Source organism: Parasteatoda tepidariorum, chromosome 4 (assembly GCF_982258835.1).
Source record: "Parasteatoda tepidariorum strain Cologne lab strain chromosome 4, Ptep-v5.0, whole genome shotgun sequence".
NCBI lineage: Eukaryota > Metazoa > Arthropoda > Arachnida > Araneae > Theridiidae > Parasteatoda > Parasteatoda tepidariorum.
In genome coordinates this window covers 46,066,413-46,092,366 of record NC_141758.1, presented here as the reverse complement: position 1 = coordinate 46,092,366, position 25,954 = coordinate 46,066,413, and the positions used below count along the sequence as shown (strand labels likewise).

General features: G+C 28.3%; 1 protein-coding gene across 7 annotated transcripts in view; it reads right to left on the bottom strand.

Annotated features, from left to right (window-relative positions):
* Positions 1 to 1,137: 1,137 nt before the first annotated feature.
* Positions 1,138 to 25,954, bottom strand: part of Eip75B (Ecdysone-induced protein 75B) — a 139,135-nt gene continuing 114,318 nt past the window's right edge. For 3 of the 7 annotated variants that reach the window (XM_016075360.4, XM_016075362.3, XM_071182235.1), the window contains exons 2-7: positions 19,196 to 19,284; positions 15,239 to 15,383; positions 8,675 to 8,910; positions 5,460 to 5,627; positions 5,107 to 5,335; positions 1,138 to 4,770 (exon numbers count right to left, since the gene is read on the bottom strand). In XM_016075360.4, coding sequence (XP_015930846.1) covers positions 2,963 to 4,770; positions 5,107 to 5,335; positions 5,460 to 5,627; positions 8,675 to 8,910; positions 15,239 to 15,383; positions 19,196 to 19,284 — 2,675 coding nt within the window. In that variant the 3' untranslated portion in view covers positions 1,138 to 2,962. Of the gene's footprint in view, positions 4,771 to 5,106; positions 5,336 to 5,459; positions 5,628 to 8,674; positions 8,911 to 10,453; positions 10,925 to 15,238; positions 15,384 to 15,691; positions 16,575 to 17,833; positions 18,050 to 19,195; positions 19,285 to 24,454; positions 25,227 to 25,954 lie in introns of those variants that run through there. The other 4 variants (XM_016075361.3, XM_016075365.3, XM_016075364.3 and 1 more) reach the window with 4 other exon arrangements.

Sequence of the window (25,954 nt, the reverse complement as noted above, 5' to 3'; positions counted from 1 at the left end):
TTTAGTTACACAGAACACGATTTTCAAACCACTGTTTGTTCTACACTATATAGATGAAGTCCCTATAAATGAAAGTAATACCTTCTATTTTCATAATAGCTTCATTCGTAATTAAGTCTCTACTTTAAAAATGACATAATTCTTTAACTGTTTTGAGAAGTTGTGTCCCTTCGAATTTAATTTCTGAAAATGTTCTAAGTTGAATATTAATTTTTATATAATTTTATTCTTCTATTTATTTAATATTTAAATGACAGTAACTTTTATTCCTTTCAAACTTTTTTTTGTAATAGGTCTGATTAATTAAAGCAGGAAATATTTTTGTATTTGATTTTCATTGATTTCCCAATTGTTATGATTTGTAGTATGTCAAAATTTTGAAAAATAATCTTCTGTATTAAAAAATAATGTTACCAAGAAATTAAGATAAAAGTGGTTTCCCTCAAGAATTTTTTTAATTTATTATTTTATTGTGTTTGATTTTCATTAACTTCTAATTGTTATGATTTGTAGTGCGTCAAAACTTTGAAAAATAATTTTCTGTATTAAAAATTATGTAACCAAGAAATTAAGATAAAAGTGGTTTCCCTCAAGAATTTTTTAAAATTTATTATTTTATTGCGTTTGATTTTCATTGACTTCTAATTGTTATGATTTGTAGTGTGTCAAAACTTTGAGAAATAGTTTTCTGTATTAAAAATAATGTAACCAAGAAATTAAGATAAAAGTGGTTTCCCTCAAGAATTTTTTTAATATTCTTTTGTTTTTAATTTTCATTGATTTCCAATTGTTATGATTTGTAGTGCGTCAAAACATTGATTTCTGATTGTTATGATTTGTAATGCGTCAAAACATTGATTTCTGATTGTTATGATTTGTAATGCGTCAAAACATTGATTTCTGATTGTTATGATTTGTAATGCGTCAAAACTTTGAAAAATAATTTTCTGTATTAAATATAATGTAACCAAGAAATTAAGATAAAAGTAGTTTCCCTCAAGAATTTTTTTAATTTATTATTTTATTTTGCATGATTTTCATTGATTTCCAATTGTTATGATTTGTAGTGCGTCAAAACTTTGAAAAATAATTTTCTGTATTGAAAACAAAGATGACAAGAAATAAAGACAAAAATAATTTCACTCAGAAATTTTTTTTTTTAATGAAACGACATGATCACATAATAGGCACATAGCCACACCAATGTACGATCTTAGAGATCAGAATAATCAAATGAACTTAAATTAAAAGTTTGATTGTACTACATAACTGTCTATGCAACAGTGTTTTCTGTTTTGGCTAAAGACTGTAAAAAGCACAACATAAGGGTTTATGCAAATGGTAAACCAAATTAAGGTTCATTACTACTAATAAAATAAAAACATAAATGATTTCAATACAATATAAAATAATTAACAATAAATAATTTTTCATAACTGACACTGAGAGCTAAGTTTTTAATTTCTTCTAACACTATCTTTAAATAAATTAACAAAATAAAAAAAAAACTCACAAATAAAACTTCTTTCTTAGCTATATATGTAATCACAGAAGCTTTTTTTTTTTATACATGTAGATGATGTGTCATTTTTGGCAAGGGTGATTGTTAATCAGCAAAAATTCATTAAAAATATCAGATTTTATGTGATCTACAATTTTCTTGATATGTTCAAGGAATTTTATTTGATAGTTTATTTCTTAATAGTAGTAACGATCTTTCAACCAAAGTATAATCCTCTAAACTGAAACTCCATTGTGATCAAGGCAGCAGGAATACCAACCCGTAATGCAAGGAATAAAGTTTCAATTATTGAATTTAACTAAATATGTACCACTTATTAAGCACAGTATATTAATTTTTTTTAGAAATAAAAGATAAATTACATGATTGACAGGTAAAAAAAAGTTTTTAAAAGAAAGGGATCTTACATAAATAAAAAGTAATGTACCATAAAATAAGAATAAAGGCAAAAAAAAAATCTAGATTCCCGTAGTTTTTTTTAAAGCTGTCCGTAAAAATTCATGTACATATCCGTAAAATTACGGGTAGTGACGAAATTTCTATAAAATTAAAATTTGTATTAATTGGCATCCCTGAGTTAGTCCTTGAACATTATGGTGTTTATCCCTAAAGACAATCACCCTTGCATTTGGTTTACCACTGACCCTAAAATAACAAACATGCCTACTAATAATTGTCTTAACAATAATACTGTAGAGCAAAAGAACACTGCACATATGCCACGAAGACAGAAAAAGGAAACATTTAAATTATTGAATTGTGTGCTATGAAAATATTTACAAAAAGAACCATAGTATTTTACTACCCAAAAATGTTCTAATGTATGGCCCCCTGTCCTACCCCTTTGAATCTCCAGACCTCACTTAAAGAATAAACCCTTTATACATCTCGTACTTGATGTTTAAATAACATTAAGATACTTTGCACCATTTAAAAAAAAAACTTTTCAATATATTTAAATTCGAATATTTTTTTTACCAATAAATCAATATCATAATCATGTCAATTATATAGTAATTTTCTTTATAATTTACAATGCAACACACCTCCTTTAGAAGTCAATAATATGGTAAATTATTTTATACAAAATGAATACAATGTTTTCTTTATACAAACAATATATACAACGAGAGTTTATATATTCATTGTTCTGCAGTATGATTACTTTTTATTTTCTCTCTAAGCGCAAAGACACAACCTGTGTGTTACCTCTAAAACTCTGGAATGGCACATAAATAACATGGCAACTGCATCAGGAAAAATTAAGAGAAAAAAGAGATGCTGTTTTCAAGTTCCAGTTTAAGACACGACAGGTGCATGATCACAAGGTGGGGGGTTTTAGAGGGGAAGAAGTGCAAATGAAAAATCACAAGTATCCACCTCAAAATTTTGATAAATTATTTTGGTTTTTTTTCTTCCTCATTGATCCAAGACTTTAGATCACGATTCAATCTTCAACATGGGTGGGGAAAACAGTTTTTTGGATAAGTTCAGAGGTTGAGAAGAAGGTTCACCGGAAAGTTTGTAGGTTGTCTCAGACCTCGCGTTTGTCATGCCACCCGAGGATGGAGCACTAGGGGAGCTATGACCAACACCATTAATGACTAGAGGGGAAGCAGAAGATGCAGGGGATCTAGGATTGAACATGACCATCTTCGGAGACCCGGATCTTGAAGAATTGACCACCAGAGTTGAAGAGAAGTTGGATGTGTTTCTGTGAGAGTTCTGCGACATGTTTGAGGGTTCATACTGAGTGTGAACTTGTACAGGGGCTGCAGATGTTACAGTAGCAACAGGAGAGGGTTGTTGCTGACCAAAAGACCATGCAGAGAGTGTAACTGGCGTGTAAACAGATGTTTGCTGTGGATTGCCACTAGGTGGTACACAGTAACCATTTTGATAAACGAGTAGATTGCTTTTGTGCGTCTGAGCATTAGATGTGGCGTAGGTAAGGTTTGAAGGTGAAACAGGAGAACTATTAGGAACACTGTTGTAAGGATATGAATTGTTCTGCAAAGGGGGACTTGTAAGAAGCTGTGCCTCAGCATGATGTGATTGTGTTGAAGTTTGTTGATGATGTGGAAGTGAATGTGTCTGCTGGCCAGGTAGGGTCTCTTTTTGCATGATTATGTTATGAATTAGATCAGTTCTTTTTAACTGTTGTTCACTGAGATATCTAGGAGCTTGTTCTAAAGTTCTCGCCAGTGTGCTGTGCGTGCTAGCCAGTGATAGTTGGCTAGGACTTGAAGGACTTTCAGCTTCTCTACGTGCTGCTCGGAATTTTTTATGATGCCTGTAAGCTTCATCCATAAGCATGCTGGGTGGCATTATGGGAGGAGCTTGAAGTGCTCGTTTTAAAACTGGCATATCTTCAATAGAATCGTGTTTGTCATGCTGATCAGTGTCCATCACATCTTTCATTTTTTCTTCAGTAGAAGATCTGGGACTGGAACAATCTGAACTAGTGGGTGAAATACTTGGTTCTTTGCCGCTATCAATACCAGAGTCAGTAGGTGAATCTACTCTGTGCAATTTTGGATATAGTACAGCTTTCATGGGACTGTCAATGTAACATCCTTCATCTCCAGAGCTGCTACCGTGATCTGAACCAGGGTTTTCAGCCGGCCTCTCAGGCAATGAGTGATGATAATCAATATGGTTAGCTTCTGAATGCCAGACTTCTTCAGTCATATAGATACGAGAATTGGAGAAATTGGACATTCTCGGTGGACTTTTGATATCTTCATGACTAAGGCCATTACCAACTGACTTAGGAGATCCTATAAGATCATGTTCATCTTTGGAATCCATAATGCTCCATTCGCCACTTCCGTTACTGTTGCCGCTATGATGGCTATGTTGTCCAGGAGATGTACTTCTCAAGTCTTCCTCTGTGGGTAGACCAGGTGGATGCGATACTAGAGAGTACTGGTTCCATATATCATGGGGAACAGAATGTACGTCATATATGTCAGCCAGCTTCACTGATGTATCAGCAGCCATATTTTCAACCACACCATTAACAGTTGATGATGCCTGATTATGATGCTCCACGCTGTTAAGTTGACCTGGCACCGACTTCTCAGAATGTAATGTATTCAAAGTGCGAAGATCAGGAATCTTTTTTATCATTTCGTTGAACAAGGTTGGGTGGTCAGGATGATTAGCATTCACTGCTTTTCGAAGCAGGTCCATGATTCTCTGTTGCACTTTCAATACCAATTCTTTATTTCTCAAGCCAGGACGATCTGTGAAAAAAAGAAAGAAAAAAATTTAGCATTTAATATTAATTTATTTATATTTTTTTAATATTTTCTAATTATTTAATGTGACATATTTAATTGATTTTCTTAAGATTTTTAAATTAGTTTAAAAAATTAATTAACCCTGTTAAGTTCGTTAATTAAATTGAATTCTCATATTAAATTGAGTTCAAAATATTTTTTTAAGATCTTCTAATTATTTTACTTGACATATTTAATTGATTTTCTTTTAAGAGTTTTTAATTAGTTTGAATAATTAATTAACCCTGATTAGTTCGTTAATTAGATTCTTATTGGTTTGGTTAAAATATTGAAACTTACCTCCTGATATAACCACTACAGCACAGAATAATGCAATTTCAGTCTCCAACAGATGTAAAGAATTCAATCTCTCAGCAAAGTCGAACATGGAATCCAAAAGAAATCTGGCATTGCTTTGAGCTGGCAAAGTGTCACGACGCATCAGTTGACCATTCAGGCAGACCACTATACTGGCCTGAGAATCAAACATGCAAGCTAATCTCACCAAAAGTACTTCAAATACACCAGCCTATAAAAATAAATAAATAAAAAAAACATACAATTAGTTTATCACATGATAGATATCTAACTCAAATCATCTCAAACTTTCTAAATAAAATTAAACATGAATAAAATTCTAACAATATATTTACCTTAAGCAAGCAGATTTGGTCATCCTGGGATAAAAATGAAAACCCTGGTATTCTTTTGGTGAATTCTACAACTCCTTGGATAGCGGGGGCAAAGAACTCAGAGAATTCTTTCAAATTGGTTCCAGCTTCCATAATATGGGGAATAGGATTTATTGGACAAGTCTGTGTCTGTAAAAAAAATAATTGGCTTTTAATATTGCTGTTCAAAGAAAACTAAACTAACAAATTCGTTCAAAAATATTTTTTATACTTCAAACATTTAAAATACTCATAAATTCATTTAAAAAATTATAATTTAATAAATACATAAGTGCTTTGAGCAATATAGTGCAATACATTCCTAAAAGCGACATTTTTTATATCAACTTGTACCTCAAATAAGTATTTCATGTGTTTCTTCAATTTCCTTTATAGAGGAACAAAACACACAGAATATAAAATAACTTAGTTTTTTTTTAATACCTGAATGTACATTTTCTTTTCAACAATGCTTAAAATTTACAATCAAAATTTTACTATTTAATTATATAAGTGTATGTGCATACTTGAAATTAATAAATGAATTTAATCCAAAATACTTTTTTTTTTCTTTTAGCCCTCTTCAAATTTTTTCTTCATCATTCATAATTTTATAAACATATATATTCATAAAAATTTAAATAGAATTTCGAAATACTAATTTATTTAAATATATGTGAATTAATGTCTGCTAAAAAGTGTTATAATAAAAATTTTGTGTTGTAGTACACTCAAATTGTGCAAAAAAAAAAAAAAAAAAAAAAAAAAAACGTACTTATTTAAATTTTTTTTCTTTTTTGCATAAATAAAATATAAGTATTTCAAAATTATACTCAATTTACCATCCTTACATTTTTTCAATTATTATTCCATAAATAAAATAAGGAAAAACCTTGGTTGAAAACTTATAAAAAAATTTCAGGATGATACAAACTATAGAAATTACTGCTTAATATTTGTGCAAGCGAGATTTAACCCAATAGTTCCCAAATTGATTAACCCTTTCTTGCAAATCCCAGTACTATATCTATACTTGTAAACACTTGCATTAAAAAAAAAAAAAAACTACTATAACAAAGTTTTATTGTGAAAAACGTTTAATGCGAAAAACATATATTTCTTTATTTTATTATAAATTATCTTTCACTACTCCGAAGTTGTATTTAATTTTTTAACCCTCAAAAAAATTATTTCAATCGAAAATAAAACCAAGGAAAAAACTTTCTGCGAAAAACTAAGATAAAAAATAAATTGAAAAGGATGCTTTTCCTGCGAAGCGCAGACTATAGAAATTATTGGTTAACCTTCGCGCAAGCGAGGTCGCAAGAGATTGGTGCAAACAGCCAGAGGAATTGTGCGCCTGTTCGCGACCTTGGCCTTGAATAGAAACTGACTATTGGAAGAGGTGCGTGATAGACTATCACTGCAGCCGTTATGGTGAAATTGCTTGCTCAGTGACGTCATTCCATGTCGCAGTTTTACTTTTTCAAAACGCCACTGAAAGAAGAAAAAAAAAAAAAAAAAACTCTTGCTCCAGTAAATTCGTTAACTTGATATCTTATTTTTTTTTTTTTCTTCGTACCGGAGTTCACATACCATTTAACCCAACCCTCCTTTTTTTCATTCCTACATCTGTCTAGACGTTTAAAAAGAATAAACGAAAATATTTGAGAGAAAAATATAATTGTGAATGCTTCTCAATAATTCACCGAATTATAAGAATTAAAAAGATGACTCAACTGGAACTAAATGATAAAAAAAATCACTATGTAAAATTTTAAATATGAGGAGTACTTATATGCTGATTATAAATATCAAATGATAAAAATCAGTGATTTTATTTCTAATATTATAATTAGAAACTCGATACAATAATCAGATATAATTCATTTGATATAACTCACTGATTACTATGCCAAACTGATAAAAAAAAGTGTCCCCATACCATCCAGAAGGTAGTCACTGTATTTAAATGTTACATAACTCTATTATATTAAATATATATAATATAATATAAAAATACTTTAATAAATTCATTTTAATAGTGACCAATAGTAATCATAACATTAAGAAAAATATTATCGCAATTTAAAAAAAAATAAATTCGATTTTGAAATCTTTTTAGAATTATGGAATCAGAATGATGAATTTAATTAACGTTAGGAAAAAAATTCTGTTATGAAATATTAAGTACTTATTCAAATTTATGATCTGAATTAAATAGTGGGATTATAATGGTTAAAACAGCAAATTTTAAACTTTGTTAGATGAATCATAATTTAAAATAAACTGAAATGTAAAATGAACCAGGAAGTAAAAATTATCAATAGGCGCAATGTTCATTTTACTTATGATAAATCAAGGTCTCCCTCTACCGCTGACCTTGCCAATGCCATTTTAAGAGAAAGCGAGGAGAAGACGTCAACTGGAATAGGATGAAAGCATAAAAATGAAATAAAAATCCAATATGGCGGCTCACATACACACCATTGCCTTGAGCAATTATTAGGATAGAGATGTTTTCAGAAAAGCACAGGCGTCGACCTTGGTTTTGAAAAGCATTTATCGCGTCTTTTTCTTTTTACGTTAACTGTTTGTGCTTCAAGTGGACTGAGTAGTAAAATAAAATGAGGTCAAGATCTAAATTGAAATGATTTTGTTGTTACAATTCGTGCTTTACGAGATTTATCAAATTTAAAAATCAATCTTATCTCCCTTCCGCGTTAATACGTGAATATAACATTGAATGAAACACTAATAAAAATAAAACCTATTATGAATGGGAATATTTAATTCTAGAGATTAATTAATTAATATATTTTAGATTTTATAATTATATCACCTCTTTTGGGTCATCCAAAAATATTGCATTTGTGTATTCAAAACTGAACATATAATTCTTAAAAACTAAATTTATAATCACAAATTTAGCTATCAAAAAATGTAATATTTTAGTTTATATATATGACTTAAATAATTATTAACCCTTATTGGCCCGGAAGTATTTCTAGTTCAACTTCTCATCAGATATAATTATAACGATTAATTATATAATTAACGTAATTGCAAAGATAACAGAAAAATAATATGAGATTTTCAAAAATTGATTTTAGCCATCATATATGAGTCGTATTAGTCCGTCTGTTAAGGGTTAATAATTAAGAAAACATTAAAAATAAAAGAGAGAAAATTTTTACCTGGGGAGTGTATTGAGCATACAGAGGGTGCGTTCTCGCTTTTTCCACAAGATTAGCCACCTTCTCTCTAGTAAAATCACTAGTTTCTTCGTGAGCCCGGACGATGTTAGCCAATATTTTGTATTCATCATCAAGTTCAGCACTTAGGGCTTTTTCTTGTGAGTCAGCATTCACTTTTTGCATGGCAGCCAAAATTTTAGCCTTCTCTCGCTTAGGTACGCGTCCAAATCGAACAGCTGCAAATAAAAAGAATTCCATTTAGGCTTAGCTATTGATGCGAAATTTCAACTAAAACTTCATCAAGTAAAAAATATCGTATGGTACAACACAATCGACATATAAGCAACGCAGAAATCAACTTTAAAGAGTGAATTAAATCAGCTGGACGTTTTTTTCTGAGTTACTAGTTGAATAATAATAAAATATAGAACATTCTCACAATTTAGTAACGCAGAAACCGAACTAGTTAGAATAAAATTAGTTTCAATCGTCGATATTTTCTGCGTAATGGCGTAAAAGTACTAAAATATTTATTATACTATAAATCCTTTCAAATTTTAATAATAAAAATATATCGGCATTAAGACTGAGCTAGGAAAAGATTTGGGATCACTTTTTGAATAACACATTGCATGCAAATATAAATATTTCGACATACCTATGGTGTGTTTGTTATTCACCAAGTTTCATTTATTCATTTTAATTCGAGTGACGTCATGAGCTTCGCAAAACAAATGAAATCAAAACAAAGGGCGATAAACAGTTATTAATAAAAATGTTGTTTCAGTGAATACCTGACCTTCACATTTTTCATGACTTTTTTTTTCCTCACACAATATGCATAAATGTATATCAATGATTTAATGTAAATACTTATTTAATTACTAGCTCACACTTATAACGTTAATCTATTATAATTGAGTGTTACAATAGATTAACGCTTTTATAATTTAATTTTTATAAGTAAAACTAGTCATAAATATATAGGCACGCTTCTAATATTTCCTTATCAATGTGAAATATTGTAAAGATATGTAAATAACCTTGAATTTCATGACACGATGACGTTTCTTGTGGTATTATGAAGAAAAATAGAAAAACATTTGCAGCTCAACTCAACCTTCAAAACTTCGGATAACACTCACTTCCTCCCTCCCACCTTTTGGCACAGCTCCAAACAGAAAAAAAATATTTACGCTAAATTTAAAAATTTTAACATAATTATTAAATTAAAAGCATTATTAATCTTAACGGTCAATTTATTTTAACCAAAAATCAGAATATTAATTTCAAATTGTGCAGTTAAAGGGTGAACATACTTTTAAATAATGCGTAGCGTCAAAGAACTTCAACAAAAGATAAAATTTAAAAATTCTTGGCTAGATATTTTTCTTTTTTACATCGTAGAATTACACAACTTAAAATATCCAAAAAAAAAAAAAAAAAGAAGAAGCATTACAAATTTTTTATTTATTGTGGTATGCCTAAATTTATATATAAAAAAAAAAAAAAAAAAAAAAAAAAAAAAAAAAAAAAAACACTATAATTTATGTTTGAAAAATGTATTTAACATATTAGTGCTACATAAAACTTTTTATAAATAATTGAAACCATATAAGTATAATTAAAATTACTAACAGACATTATATATATACATCAAATAGATGTTTTATGAATTTAAAAAAAAAAAATTGTTCAACAATGCTGGAAAAAATGATTTATAAAAAAGGTGAGAAAACAGCTAAATCATGAAAAATTTCACAAACAAGCGCAACTTACGCGTATCCTGGGCTTTCCGTGCGGTCTTTTTCCGCCTTCCAGCCGGGGTTTGAACCGGTGGAAAATCATTTCCACTAACCACATTATGTTGGTGTAACATCGTTGAAATGTTCTGAACAACTGAACTAGAACTATACACTGGTCTTTGGATAGGTATCATATACGGTGCAGTCCACGGTTTATCCGCGGTCAGCAAACGACTTAAAATACTCGTCATTTCTTTCGTTTAAATTAAGACTAGAATAAACGCACCACAAAAAGTCACGGAGCTTACATACGTATCGAAATACAATCAAAGAAGATTAAATATGCACATATTCACTTCGTAAATGAATTAAGTGATACGCAGGTTGTTGCTCACTTCGGAGAGCAGATGGAGAATAACAGTAGTTAATGGCAATCTTCAGTGACCAAGGACTCGAAGCGCCGAGGTTATTACACGACTGTTCGCCAATCTCGCCAAATGGGGGAAATGATAGTAAGTTTTTCCGAATTCAACCGCTCGCTATTGGCAAATACAAATTGCATCACTGATAAGGACTACTTTATGTACAAATATGGATACACGACTTTGCAATGACTAACTTAAAGAACATTTTCACAGTAATTTATTATAGATAAATTTCATTTTAATGTAATAGTAAAACGGAAAAAAAATATTAAGTAATTTTACTTCGAATTATAAGACCCCGATAAATTGGAATATTGATTATATAATATTGAGGTAGTTCTAGTTAATTATTTACGTTAGCAAATCTACTACTTATCCAGGAAATATAAAATACTGGTAGCAAAAACATTACAATTGTTTCCTTTTAGTCAGAAGCAGTTGGATATTAATGTACGATTGGAGGAAGTTTTAATTAGAAAAATAATAAAAAATTTGATGGAAAAGCGTAAAAGTTCTCTTAAAAGAAGGTACCAGTATTAAATCTTTTCCGAACAGGTAGCACTCCTGCTTTAAGTACTTATTGTAATGTTTGCATGTGGTGAATTTTAAATAGTATTGAAATAAAATTTAGCAATTGCAATACGAAATCATTTTAAAATTTTGATTTTAATTTGAACCTTATAACATTAAAAATACATTCACATTTCTGACTTCGAAAAAAATGTTTAAAAAAAATTACAAATATGTATATTGAAAGATTTTTATTATGACAATTGCTTTTCGTTGTGTTTAAAAATGGAATTGAAAGTCATAAAATTATCAAGATTGGAAAATGTACAACCCTTTATAATATTTTCGTTATCAGCTTATTCCGCGTAATTGTATTTAAATAAAGCTTAAAAATGATAGCCCTTTTGTCTCAAGTATAGACTTTATTTTAGTAATCTTAATTTTAAAAAAAAATTTAAAACATAAATTTCTTGATTTCCTAATACATTGAAATCGTTCGATTATTTTTTGCATTTGATAGTTGGCGAATGAGAAAAAGCGCCAAAGGAGAAAGAAAAAGATAAGGAAGAGATGGGATGTTGTACGGAATAGTAACTAGCGCCCTCTAACGCTTCGTAGCTATAACGTAGCCTTGAACTTGTTTCTCTTAGTATAGGCGACCTACTTTTACTGCTCCTCGACCTTCAAGTTGGCATTTACCTCTGGCGCCCGTATCGCTTTTTCCCAGGTCGATATTTTGTCACATTAAGCACATTCAATGGGAAAAGTTTTTATGTAAGGCGAATGCAAAAATTGCAAGAGAAATCTAAGGGACGGCACAATCATTCAAGTCTATCCCCCCTCCTTTTTTTAAAGTATTGTCAGACAAAAAAAAAACACAAATTAAAAAAAAAAGAAAAAATTGAAGCAAAATTATTTTTAAAAAATTGAAAAATGTAACTAATTGATTAGTAATTCATTTATACACAAGCTTAATTTTATGCTTACAGCATTGTTGAAAGATTCCTTAACAATACTAAATTTAAAATCACCACAATATTTTTTATTTTCATTTATTTTTCTGATAAGAAGTTCTCAAAAGGGCATCCTATACAATAAAAATTTAACAACAATTAACCTATTTCGATATCTTTACCTATGATAATAGGAATATGTTCACATGAATTTCATAATAAGAGGAATATATTAACATATTAGTAGAATTACATACCAGTAGAATAATTCTGCTAAAAATATTCAACTTATTTATAAATGTTTATCGAATTTTAATTTTTATTGTAATAAGAAAACTTTAAAAAAATAAGATACGAAATTATCCCAATTCTCCTAAACAAACAAATAATTATCCGAATTCACCTAAACAAAAAAATAATTATCCCAATTCTCCTAAACAACAACAAAAAAAAAAGAAAAGACTTTTGCCCTTTAAGTACAATTAATTCTCCTTCAAAATAACAGCACGGCTGAAAGTGCAAACGGCTATGAAGATTTCAAAGGTCAGCTCAGAAGTCAGGAAACAATTATTCAGGAGTTATAAAACCCTAGGGACGAACGGATGCATTATTTTTAATCTATTAATACGCACGGTAGAGAAATAATAAAGCAATCACTAAAATTAGAACTTATGGCAGGAAGGGAGGGGGGAGAGAGATTATAATTGGAAAACTGTTCTTTCATATCATAACCAACGCCCGAAATCTCTATAATAACTTCAGAGGAGAAAGTTGAATGGAAGGGGTTAACAGTAAAAAGATTCGTCGCCAAACAGAAGAAGCGTTTGGCACGAAACGGAGATCGATTTTTCTACACGTGGATTGTTAACGCATCCTTTTTTCTGGAAAACCTTCAGACGAAAGAGCACTTTCCCAAGACGTAAACAGCCTGCGTTTCATATGGTTGACCTTGTCCTCTAAAAGGAATCTGGTTTTTATTTATTTTTTTATTCTTACGTGTTCGATATTTTCAGTTCATTCCTTGATCAATAACAAGAGTTTTTTTTCTTTCTTTTTTTGCGATGGTTGCAACGGATTTTGTCATCAAGCCAACTTATGTAGAACAATAATGTTATTGAAGAAAAGAAAACGATAAATAACTAATTCTAAATACATTTTATTAAAAAAACTAAAATTGTCTGCAAAAAATAAACATAACAATTAAAAAATAATAATAAGGTTGCTTCTTAAAAATCATTTGCATATAACAAGTTTAAAAATAGTTTGCGTATATAACAAGATTAAAAATCGCTTGCATATATAACAAATTTAAAAATCGTTTGCGTATATAACAAGATTAAAAATCGTTTGCAGGCAAAGTTCACATATTAAACATTAGTGAGATAACGTGAATCAGCATGCCTCACCCCTAAATAACCTTTAAAAAATTTTATTCAGAGGAAGCAACCAGAGGAACTCCTTGAAAAATTATAACAATACTAATTTGCGTAACTGCTAGAAAACTATTTTGAAAGAGAGGAACACATCAAAAAATGTTATCGTCTGCTGTCTGGTGACATTAAGGGATGTTGCATCATTCTCAAGCACATGCCAGGAAACTCTTATCAGTCAATAACAAATTTTTGCAAATGTTTACAATAAAGAGAATAGAATAAACTAGAAACTAAGGTATAATTTATATAAGCCTGGTGTCAATTTCCCATGAAATGCGGAACTAATGTCCAATTTTATCACATTTTATGAAAAATAAAAATGAATGACTTTGTAACATTGAAACTATTTATTTTCAATGTTTAAAAACAAATTTATCTGAATCAGACGGCCATCACGTAATCCACAGTCATAGTAATATTCCAGGTATTTTTAATAGTGATAAATAGTATTTTTTATTAACAAACTAAACATAAAATAGTTCGATGCAAATGTAATTAATTTACTAAAAATACATTAACAAAAAAGTACTTTTAGCAACTTTACACTCAATTAATTATAAGTTTTATAAATTTAAAAAAAAAAAAAAAAAAAAACTGTTTTATGTTCTACGGAAGAAAAAAATTATCGTATTTTGAGAACAAATGAGAAAAAAAAACGAGCGCATTAAGTGTAAACTGCTAATAAGGATTTAAAAATCCGTATTTGTATGTACCCTAAATTTGCGAAATTGTTTAAAAACGTCTTATTAACGACTTCCTGTAACAAAATTCAAAATATCACAAGAGACAAATAGCGCCAAGCTAGAGATTATGCGCCAATTGTAAAAGAGAAAAATGATCTAAAGAAGGAGCAGTGAAACGTGCATGAGAGTGAGAGGGAGTGAAGCGCATATTGAGCTGACCTTGAACTGCGGCATATAAACATGAAGTCCAAATTGGGAAACAGTCGATGCCTATACCCAACTGTCTCAGGATGAAAGTAACGTGACCGATATTTTGTGATTCGACGGTGGTGCTGCCATCTAGGAACGGATCATTGAACTACATTTCAGAGCTTAAATAATAGTAATAAAAAAAAAGAAGATCGGAATATGCTTGCTATCCATTATTGTTCCAGAACACAACTTAAGAAATTAAATTAATATATTTTTATCAGGACAAGTTAATATTTGATTTCATCAATATACTCTCATAATAATAACGTCTAAATCTCTAACCGAAAAAAAAAAAAAAAAATTTGAATTACACTTGACTGACATAAAAAAAATAAATGTTCTAAATGACAAACTCACTAATTTCAAGAAATTTGTTAAAATAGGTTTATAAATCAAGCATGTTTTCTCACTTTTTTTTCTTCTTCTTTTAAATAATAAAAACGAAGAATTGCAATAATATTTTTTCAATCTATCTGATTTAAATTCTAAAATCTAAATTCAAATTATTTAAAGCTAAATAAGCATAAAAATAAATATAATAATAAAAAAAACTTTTGACTTACCATCCCTAGACATTCCAACAGCAATACACTTTTTCAAACGGCAATATTGACATCGATTACGATTAATCCTCAAAATAGAACATTGCTGATTTTTCGTACAAGGCCTATACTGTATTTTTTGTTGAATGCTTCTCCGGAAAAACCCCTGCAAATAAATGTATAATTTAAGATCAGCTGATTTTCAACTTTGGCTGATTTTTAATAATATAATATTATACAACTTAAAATGGTCGAAAATAATGTTTATAAAAATTAACTCTTTTATTCATCTAAGTATTTACTGGTAAAAGAAATTCATTTAATACATTGAATAAAATACTCGTATTTACGGCTATTAAGGTAAACAAGAAAAATTAAACCATTTTACTTGAATAATAGTTTTTAATGCATAATTTATAACTTCATAACAATATCTGCTCGCAAAATAAACATTCCATGAACGGCAAAACTTACACTTTTCAAATTGTTATTTCCAACACACGAAGCCTTAGGTTTCACACTTTTCAGGCACATTAATAAATAATAAATATCACGATATTGCAGTAAGAATTTCACTAAGCTCGCACTCAAAATCACGAAATTGCACCAAACAAACAAAAGACGACACTCAAAATAAATAAATGACTAGCTGTAGATAGACGAGGTAAAATATCGCTCACATCAGCATATTAAAAGGCAAAAACAGAAACATATCTCACACCGCTTTGAGACAATAACTGGTTTACTGTATTTCATTAAAAGCGAGCTGAGCATTCCAAATCAAATTCCATTTTCCCCGTGAACGAAACAGCAGCAAAGAAAACGCAAACGATACGTGCACACTGCTCAAAATCCAAAGAGAAACTGTAACTGGGTCTAACTAACATCGCAAAACGCTTCCTACTTCGATTTTTTTTCATTATATTTTATTCGAGCAGTCCCCAATAAACTCCAAACAATTTAGGTCAGGCCAAACGGCTACTCCAAAAACAAGGCATGAAGGGGGGGGGGAGAAACAAGGGGGAAAACAGAGCTATAAGTTACGCAAACTCCCCAACATACATTATGACCCGATTTCATAAAAAAGTTCATTGACCGATGGCACACTTTTCATGAAAGTGAAAGTTTCCTAATGGGGAGGGTAAGCAATAAGCAGTGACGTTTCATCAAAGGGGGAAGGAATTAAAAATCACGTGATATATATTCAAGTTCAGTTTGGAGCTGATCTGGACCGATATATGTGTAGGGAAGGGATTGTGTTCGAATTGGAAAAAAAGAAAAGAAAAAAAAAATGAAATTAAAATAAGTGCAAGCACCATAGGCCGTTGACCCGGTTGGCCTGGAAGTTGGGTTACACTCGGTCATTCACCCTGCAGAATACCGCTCAGTGACGTCATGTCATGAAGCAATTCTCATTGGACAACTGTTTCATCTGGGGTGGAACTGCTGATTGCTCAGAGTGGAGGTTACTAGGTGGAACACATGTGTTCATATTCCCCCCTCCTTTTGTTGATTCTTATGTTATTCAATAAATGTAACAATAATTGTTTTCTTTTGTTGAGTTGCACATTACTGTTACATTTTTATGATATGCTAGCATTTTTTTCATTCATCTAATCATTAAAAAATGTATTGATACTTATGGGACAGAAATTTGTGGCATTCATAATATACTGCTTAGATTAAATTGTTAACAATTATTAATAATTCTTACAGTTTGCACAACGCGTTGCTTTTTTATTTTATCTAATCGTTTCTATTAATATTAAAATGCATTAATAATTTTGAGATAGAATTTATGGCATTTGTAAGATTGTTTTTAACTATAGCTTTTTTATTTTATCGCTTTTTACAATACAGTACATAACGTAATTTTTAATTACATTTTATAATTCGCTAAATTACGTGTGTAGATCAAACATTTTAAAATATAGATCTTTTTTATCGCTTATTCAATTGTATTTTATTAAAATATTATTAAATATTATTCATATTATTAAAATATATTATTTTTTGAAACGCATGAAGATTTAAAATTATTATTATCAATTTTTTACACTTTAAAACAGATTTTATTTCGTACTTCTAATATGTGAAAAACTGTACTACAACAAATGTAAGTTTCTAATTAATAAGAACATTTCATTTTTTTTATTGCATAATTAGTTGTAATATAAAATTTCCGATAGCAACAAATGTGGCGAAAGATAAAATAATTAATAATTCTTCACCTTTATGTACAGAACGTTAACTATTAAATATTTTCATTATAGTTATTACTGTTAAAATATGTGAAATTAAAATTTATACAAAACAAAAATATAAAACAATCTATAAATATTGTAAACTCAAAATATTTAAATATAATTAGATATTTAGAATCTAAATGGTTTTTCCGATAATTATGATTTAAAAAATCACTCACAAATTTATTAATAGAAACTATAGGAAGGATACAATTAAAATTTATCAAAAATGCGTGGTAAATTTTAGAGTTGTATAATGTTATACTAAATATAATGTATAAATGCAATTTAATTTAGTGGATAATAATAATTTAATGCACAAAATAATAAGTGGATAATAATAATATAATACATAAAAATCATATCAGACCTTGCATTTATCCACTGTCATAAATTTCTTGAGATTTCGACAAATTTAAAAAAAAAAAATTCATCAATAGGAGAAAATTAGTGAATAACTTCTTAAGTAAAGAAATATTCGAAAGCTTAATAAAATCCAAAGCACTAACAAACTCTGTTGCCACCACTAGAACAAAAACCTACATTCAGAATAACACAGGAAGCAGACGAACTCACAGCGGTTGTTGAACCCCAGCATCACGGGTAACCCTGAACTTGAACAACAACCAATCACTTTCTTGACTACTTCCAGGGCAATGACCAATGAATGACTCTCGTGAACAACACGTGATTCGCTTTGGGTATTTGGTACTTCATTAAATAATTGTTTATAAATAGTCCCAATACTTACATTTTAAAATATCATAAACTGTTTGTTTTTTATATATATAGAAAAGTAAAAAAGGAATGTTTAAAATTTCTATTTCAAGTATTTTAGTTAATATAAAATTAATTCTCGTTATTAGAAAAATCATGTTTTTCTTTTCTTTTTTTTTGGTCTATAAATAATAAAAATTTTCTTGTAAGTCCATTAAATAATACTTGATTATTTTTTTTTTTAAATTAGCAAAATATAGCATAGAAATTTTTAGTTTAAACTTACTGTAAATTTAAATAATATTTTATTGCTATAAAAAATTCGTTAAATATAAACTAATATATCGATTTTAATTCTTTAGGAAAAAAGCGTGCGTCATTTATAAGTTCGCAATGCGCTAAATTAATCAGACACTAAAAATATTTAAATATATCAATAAACTTCATTTGAAATTTCTCATTTCAGAAGTGAGTATGAAAAAAAAAAAACTTTACCAATTTAAGTAAGAAAAAAAAAATTTTGTTTAACCTTCCTATTACATTTAAAATCATTTAATCACAAAAATGTGTGTTCCTAGTTTCTTGTTCATTTATTAAGAAAAAAATATTCTTTATAAGTGGCGAAATTTTAATAAAAGTAAATTAATAAATAAATAAATATATATATATATCAACATTCAATTTTTTATAATCCATAATCGAAGATAGTTTTGAATGGGTCAACGACCTCTTAAAGAATACTCCAGAAGATCTTGGAATCGTAATGCTAGGTCATTCACCTCAAGGAGGGGATGATTTCAAGGCCAACTACTAATGATACATTGATATACTTAACTCTACTCTTTTTTTTTAATATATTAAATAACATTGTATTGATACTTTAAATGTTTTTAATCAGTAATTTTCAATTTCAAACACATAACTTAGCAAAATTGCAAATTCGAAAAATAAATAAATTATGTATTAAAATTACTTGATTTCAAATTGAATTTAAAGTGGATTTTGTATTGCTTACCTTACAGCCTTCACAAGAATGAACGCCATAATGAAATCCACTAGCCTTATCACCACAGACTCTGCAGAGAACTGTTGTACCATCAAATTCTGCAAAAAGAACAAAATAAAGAAATTTAGTTTTCAGTTTTGTACAAAACAACAACACATTCTTAAATATATTTTTAATACCTATCTCAGACGTAACAGTTTAATATTTTTATCGAAAACAATTTTTCCGTCAAATATTAACTCCACTCAAAAATAAATTTCTAAAAAATTTATAATTGAGGGGGGCATTTACACAAAATTACATTAATTTGCTTTCATTTTAACATTTTTACTATTTAGGAACTATATACAAAAAATTTATGATCGAGGACATTTACACAAAATTGCATTAATTTGCTTTAATTTTATAATATTTTCACTTCAATTTTACTATTTTGAAATTAATGTAAAATACAATTTTTTTTGTTTATAACAAAATGCAATAATACAAATTTCAATATTTTAATATAACATTTTTGAAGTAAACGCATTTTTATATTACTTATTACGGATTGTTACAAATTAATAATATTTTAAGAATTTGTCCAGCTTCATATTATTACTTTTTTAAAGTCGTTAAAGTATTACTTATTATTGAAAAAAATTTTCTAAAAATTCTTAAATAATTTTAACAAACTTGCCATGCTTTTAAATATCAGTCATCTTCTTTTAAAAATATTTTTTTTACATTTTAATGATATTAAATACATTAAAAAATGATAAACTTAAAGTTATTTTCTTAATTTCACACATACAACTTACTTTATTCACAACTATTTATTTTAACCAGAAATTTTATTTGCATTATGTTCGTGAATTATACTTACATTTCAGTTTTAACCGCAATTCAAGAATTTTTTTTAAATATGCATATATTATCATAACAATTTTGTCTTAGCATACAAAAAAAAAAAAAAAAAAAAAAAAAAAAAAAATAGTAAGAGCAAAAAATTACAAATCATTTTCTGTACATATCTTCTTGTACATAAATTAGATACATTTTTTTGAGTGGGGGAGATGAAACGCTTTAAAAAAAAATGTCCCCTTCGTGAACTAGCTGAAATCGGGGGTGGCTAGAGTGCGCTCCTTTGTGACAGTAGTAGATGAACGCTCGAGTTCAATGACCTCGCGCGTAGCTCACATCTAAAATCGGAAGTGTAGTTGGTAACAATGTTGTAAGTGGGAAAAGGCAGGGGAAAAAAACAAACTGGGGCAGATAATTTAAAAAGCTTTCATCATCATGAGGAGATATATTTAATTTTAAAGGCATGATTTATGTGAGCATCTATGAGTTAGTAAATATGAGATAATAATAATAAAATAAATATGCGCAGTAATAAGCTTTAACTTCGAATTATAGATCTTTTGACGCTAATTGTTACGTTGCATTTAATACTATAAATCAATCTCATTCATTTTCCCTCAATCAATCATTTGCAATTTATTTTATTTCAAAAAAAAAAATTTTTTTTTTAAAGCATTCACATAAATTTTAAACATATTCAATTCCTATTATTTCCAAACATAGTCAATTCATATAAATTCCAAACGTGTTTCGTTCATTATTATTTCCAAACATATTCAATTTATATTATTTCTTAACATATTCAATAATTTTTTTTTTTTAAACGTTGCGTCTACTAGCAGATCTTACCACGAACGAACGAACTAGTAGATCTTAAACTTCTTAACGGAATTTATGAAGTTTAAGATCTACTAGTTATCAATTACGAATAAAATTGTAACGAATTCACTATTATTTACTTTCGCATATAATAGTGAAATTAACTATTTTAAAAAGATAACTAGAAAAATAATCGTTTAATCGTAGTAAATAAATATATTTATAAAAATTCTCAAGTAAGATTATAGTTTAACATGATATGGAAATTAGTTAATTTTTGATAACGTGTTAATTTATTCAAACGTAATAGCAGTAATACAGAATAAAACATTAAATTCCTTTCAAAAATACTGAAAGATGAAAAAGCATGGTATGCTTTTTTTCACCTAGTGCTAAGTACACTTGCAGGAAAAACAAAGATACAGATGAAAAAGTTTCAACGATATATCGTTGGTCGCAATGTAGATAATGGAATAACTTAACAGTTTGTTTCTATTTTGAAAACTAATCATAAAATAATTACTTTAAAACTATTTTCTTTCTTACAATGGTTTTAAAATTTAATATGATTAATAAAGATTTCTAAATCTGATTATATATATATAATACATATATTTAATATTTAATTAAAAAAATTAATTTATAATTTATGCTTAAAAGCTGTTTTAAATGCCCTAAATAAGATAAAATATTTATATTTAAGCAATGTACATAAGTAGTATTTTGGGATACATCGAAAGGTCAATGAACTTCAGGATTATTTAATCAACAAAAAAATTTTTTTTTTTGATTTAAAAAAAAAAGTATAAAATAAATGTAAAAAGAAAATGATTTCATTAAATATATGATACAGTCAAATCAATTAAATTGCAAAAAAAAATTGCAATATAAAAACGTATTGATAATTTCATATATGAAACCTTTGTCTAAGTATATGAACTAAGGTCATTAAGCTTTTAAATTTTATCTGATATAAAACTAATAAACGAATATATCTATACATAAATAAATAAAACATATGACATTTAACAATATTTAAATTATTCAAAAATTTTTAAATTCATAAAAAAACATTTTTGTAATAATAACATAGTAACTAGAGTTGGTTAAAAAATTATATAAAAGTTAAAAACTTAATAGTAGTTATATTTCATCTTTAATATAAATTATAGGTAATAAAACAACACGGGAAATTTTAAATTTTGATTCATATTGCATTAAATTACTATTACCTAATTTCATCATAATAATATAGAAGAGAAAAAACGTTTCTTTAATTATTACCCCACTCCTTACGTAATGCCTTTTTGAAAGGATAAAACGTAGAACTTTGATCAATACTTTTGATCTTGAATTTATTTAACAAAAAATAATTTCAAGTTGGAGGGAAATTTAACTTTCTTGCACAGGTCATGGAAATTTGTGGACAAAACACAGTTAGGGTGACCGAAGGCGGTTAATGACCTCACGTGACCGGCGTCGGGAGATGCTGAGTAAAATGAGCTGACTCATTCCTCAATAATTTCGTTATAAATTGAAGATAAATTTATTTTTGCGAATTTATATACATCGGAAATAGCAAAAGCACGATCTTAAAAATAATTTACCCCACAATTAAATTCCTTAGAAACTTATGAAAAATGTTTTTTTTTTTTTTTTTTTTTTTTTTTTTTTAAATTTCTATCACACAAAAAATTAATGATTTTTTAGAGTTATTTAAATTATTCCACACCTTCAGTTCAGAAATAGTTTGCACTATTTACTAAAATTAAATAAAACACATTTGCATTTATGGAACTGCATTAATATATAATAGCGCAAACTAAAAATTTAACTACAAAAATTTTTAACTCCATAACGTTAGTAATAATTCTACCATTAAAGATGATAGATATCTAGTTCATAAAGAAAAGAAAATAAAGTCAAAATGGATAAAAAAAATTGATGAAAATTTTTTTTCGAGAAATAATTGTTAATTTCAAAATAAAATTTATTAAAAAAAACCCATTAAATTGTATGTAATAAAAAAAATGAACACAAATAAATTTATGACAATAAAAAAAAACAGTTGAAAAAGAAATTAAATGTTCAAACAGTAAAGTTAAATAAAATTAAAATTAGCAAAGTTAAAACTAAAATAAAAAAAATACTAATAAATAAAATTTAAAAAAAAGCTTTTATGACAATGTAAGATTTGAGGTTTAATTAATTCTACTTTCTTGGTATTATTTTATTTTCTATTATAATTTATGTTGCGATAAAATGAAAAAAAAATTTTTTTCCACAGAAATGTTTATAAGATTTCAGGTTATTGACCGAATACTTGTGTATTTTTCTGAAAATATTTTAGAAAGCTGAGCTTTTTTGTGTTATCGGTAATTGAACTTAATTGTTTTTGATGATACCCAAAAATGTAGAAATCAGTAGGTCAGTAACCTTTAGGTCAAATCTCTGTTGACAGGGGGCATTGACAGTGTAACAAACAGTGAAACTTTGCCCACACTTTTCTCAGCACTATCACCGCTAGTCCGCCATCTTTGTTTCCATAGTAACGCAGTTGTCATGGAAACTCTTCGCATCCGGCCATCGACCTTGGGAGTTTCGTTTTCTCCCGGCATCCTGTATTCCTAACAATATGGCGGCCTCCTCGTGAAAAACACTAACAAGTTATTAACAGACGATCTGCGTTATTCCAATGATGCTCGTTATTCAAATGGTAATCTTTTTTTCAGTCTCATTTCAACTAATTGACTTCGATAATTAACAATTTGGTCTTCCATGCGATAATAAAAAAGTTGACAAAGTAAACATAATCTATACATATAATATAGACGTTGAAACTAATATATACAATAAAACTTCATAATAAGAATGAAACAGCAGTTTTTTTTTTAAACTATTCTTAAAACTTGCAATTTTGTAGAAGCTAGTAAAAATTAAATCTAATTAACAAGAAAAATTCACGTTAACAATAATTCAATATTAAGGTTCATCAGAAAAAACAAAACAAAACTAAGGTTCATCAGAAAAAAAAACAAAGTTTTTGAGTTTAAACAAAGAAACTGCAAATTCAATACTTGTTGTTTACATTATTAGGTATTGCAAAAGAGTACATCAAAATTATTTTTAAACATAAGATCACGATAAACATTTCGCTAAAATTATTTTGAAACTGAGTATTTGCTAAAAAAGAGAAATCCCAAGTACTACACTATATTTAATAGAATTTTTTTTTTAAAATTAAGTTTTCATTTGATATTTTTAAAAAAGTTAATGATTTTAAAAAGCAGCTCATTTTTATAGAGAAGAGAAGATTAAATGTAATTTTATCATTCCCCACACTTTTAGTCTTAATTTCATTTAAATAAAAGTTTTTAAAAGTAAAAAAGATCAACAAAATTTACACTGGAATACATTTTATATTCACTAATTTTCTGAATATTTTGCTTAATTTTAAGGGGGCAACCTCTAATTTATATTTTAAAGTCTGGTTTTACTTAAATCAAATTCTGACAATCAAAGGCTCACAAATAGCTAAATAAAAGAATTTATCAGTAAAAAGAGGAACAGATAGATAAGTAATGATATTATTCAATAAATATTTACCAATTTTCAGGTCATTTTCCCGTTTTTCCTGTTCAGGCACTGAGGCTGGGAGGGAATTTAAAAGTTGCAAGTCTTTCTCACTTAGAATCATTTTGACAAGAAAAAATCCAAGACAAATAATAAACGGCAATAGATCACAGGCAGTAGCCACCAGTAAGGATAATATAAAAACTTTATCTCAAATATAAACTCTGATGAGGTTTAAAAATTCTCGTAACAAAATATATTCCTACAATTTCTCATTCTTCATCAAATTCACAAAATTACAGCATCCAAAAATTGTGGTAAACACACGTTGACCAGCAACATGTGATGTAAATAGAAAATCCAAATCCTTGATACACCATAAATACAAATAGAAAGTATACGTAGTTACATTATCCTTCGCGGAGGGAAAACAATCACAGATGATGTGCCGGTATCGAATTCAAGGTCTGAACTGACAGTGAAAGTTGTTAGGTAGGCTATGTTATGCCCAAAGATTCGTTCAGGTGTGGTAGTTTCACAAAACCGGTACGTCCAGAATCTAGCAACTCAATGATTAAAGAAGAACCTTTCGCTTCAATGTTAGCTTCAAGTTCAGTTTGTTATTTTTTTGGAAAGACGAAAGCCGGCAAGAAGCTTCCGGAGCCAATGGGAATGCGAGTTCAATGCGGCTCGGAAATGTTAGGGTTCCGTCCATTGGTGGAAGAGGATTTCTCTTGCAAGAGGCCACGCCTACCGTCAGAGGTTCAATGACCGTCGATTACCAACACCGCTTCTATTCTGTTGTAACTTTGATCAGTGTGTCAGAAGCTCGGGTTTTTGGCGCTCCTTTTGGCGAAAGTTGAGATTTTCTGCCTTTAGGCCTCTCCGATACTCTCGATTTTCCTCCATCGCGTTTCTGATAGAATGCGAGGTGAGAGTATCTATCTGGGTTTTAGTTATGTGTCAGTCATGGGATTTTAGAATACACTCTCATTTCCATTATCTTTACCTTTAGAGTAAGTTGGATTATAATGAGGTTCATTTTCCCGAATCATAAAGGATTAAAACTAATTATCATTTTAAACATTCTTATTTACTTAAGTATGTATTTAAAACAAATAGCTAAGTTTTATGAACAAAGTTAGTTTAATGATGTAATGTTAAAATGCTAATTCGTAGTCTTAATAATTTTGCAAAATATTGATTTAAATTAAAGCATAGTTAATATATATATATATATATAAAACAAATTATATTAAGGCAAGATTTGTTTAGTAAAATTATGATCGGGAATATAAGAAATGTTATAGCAGAAAACATAGAATAAGAAAAATAATTTTTATAGCTTTTGTAAAACTCAAAAACATGATTTTTGGAAAAAGAATTTAATTATTATTAAATTCAAGTCTAAATAAATTATAAAATTTACATATAATACCAAGTCTAAGGATTTTACGCAATTAAAAATCAACTATTTTTATTCATCTTACAGTATCTTTCCTTTCCATATTTTTTTTTATTTTCTTATTTTAA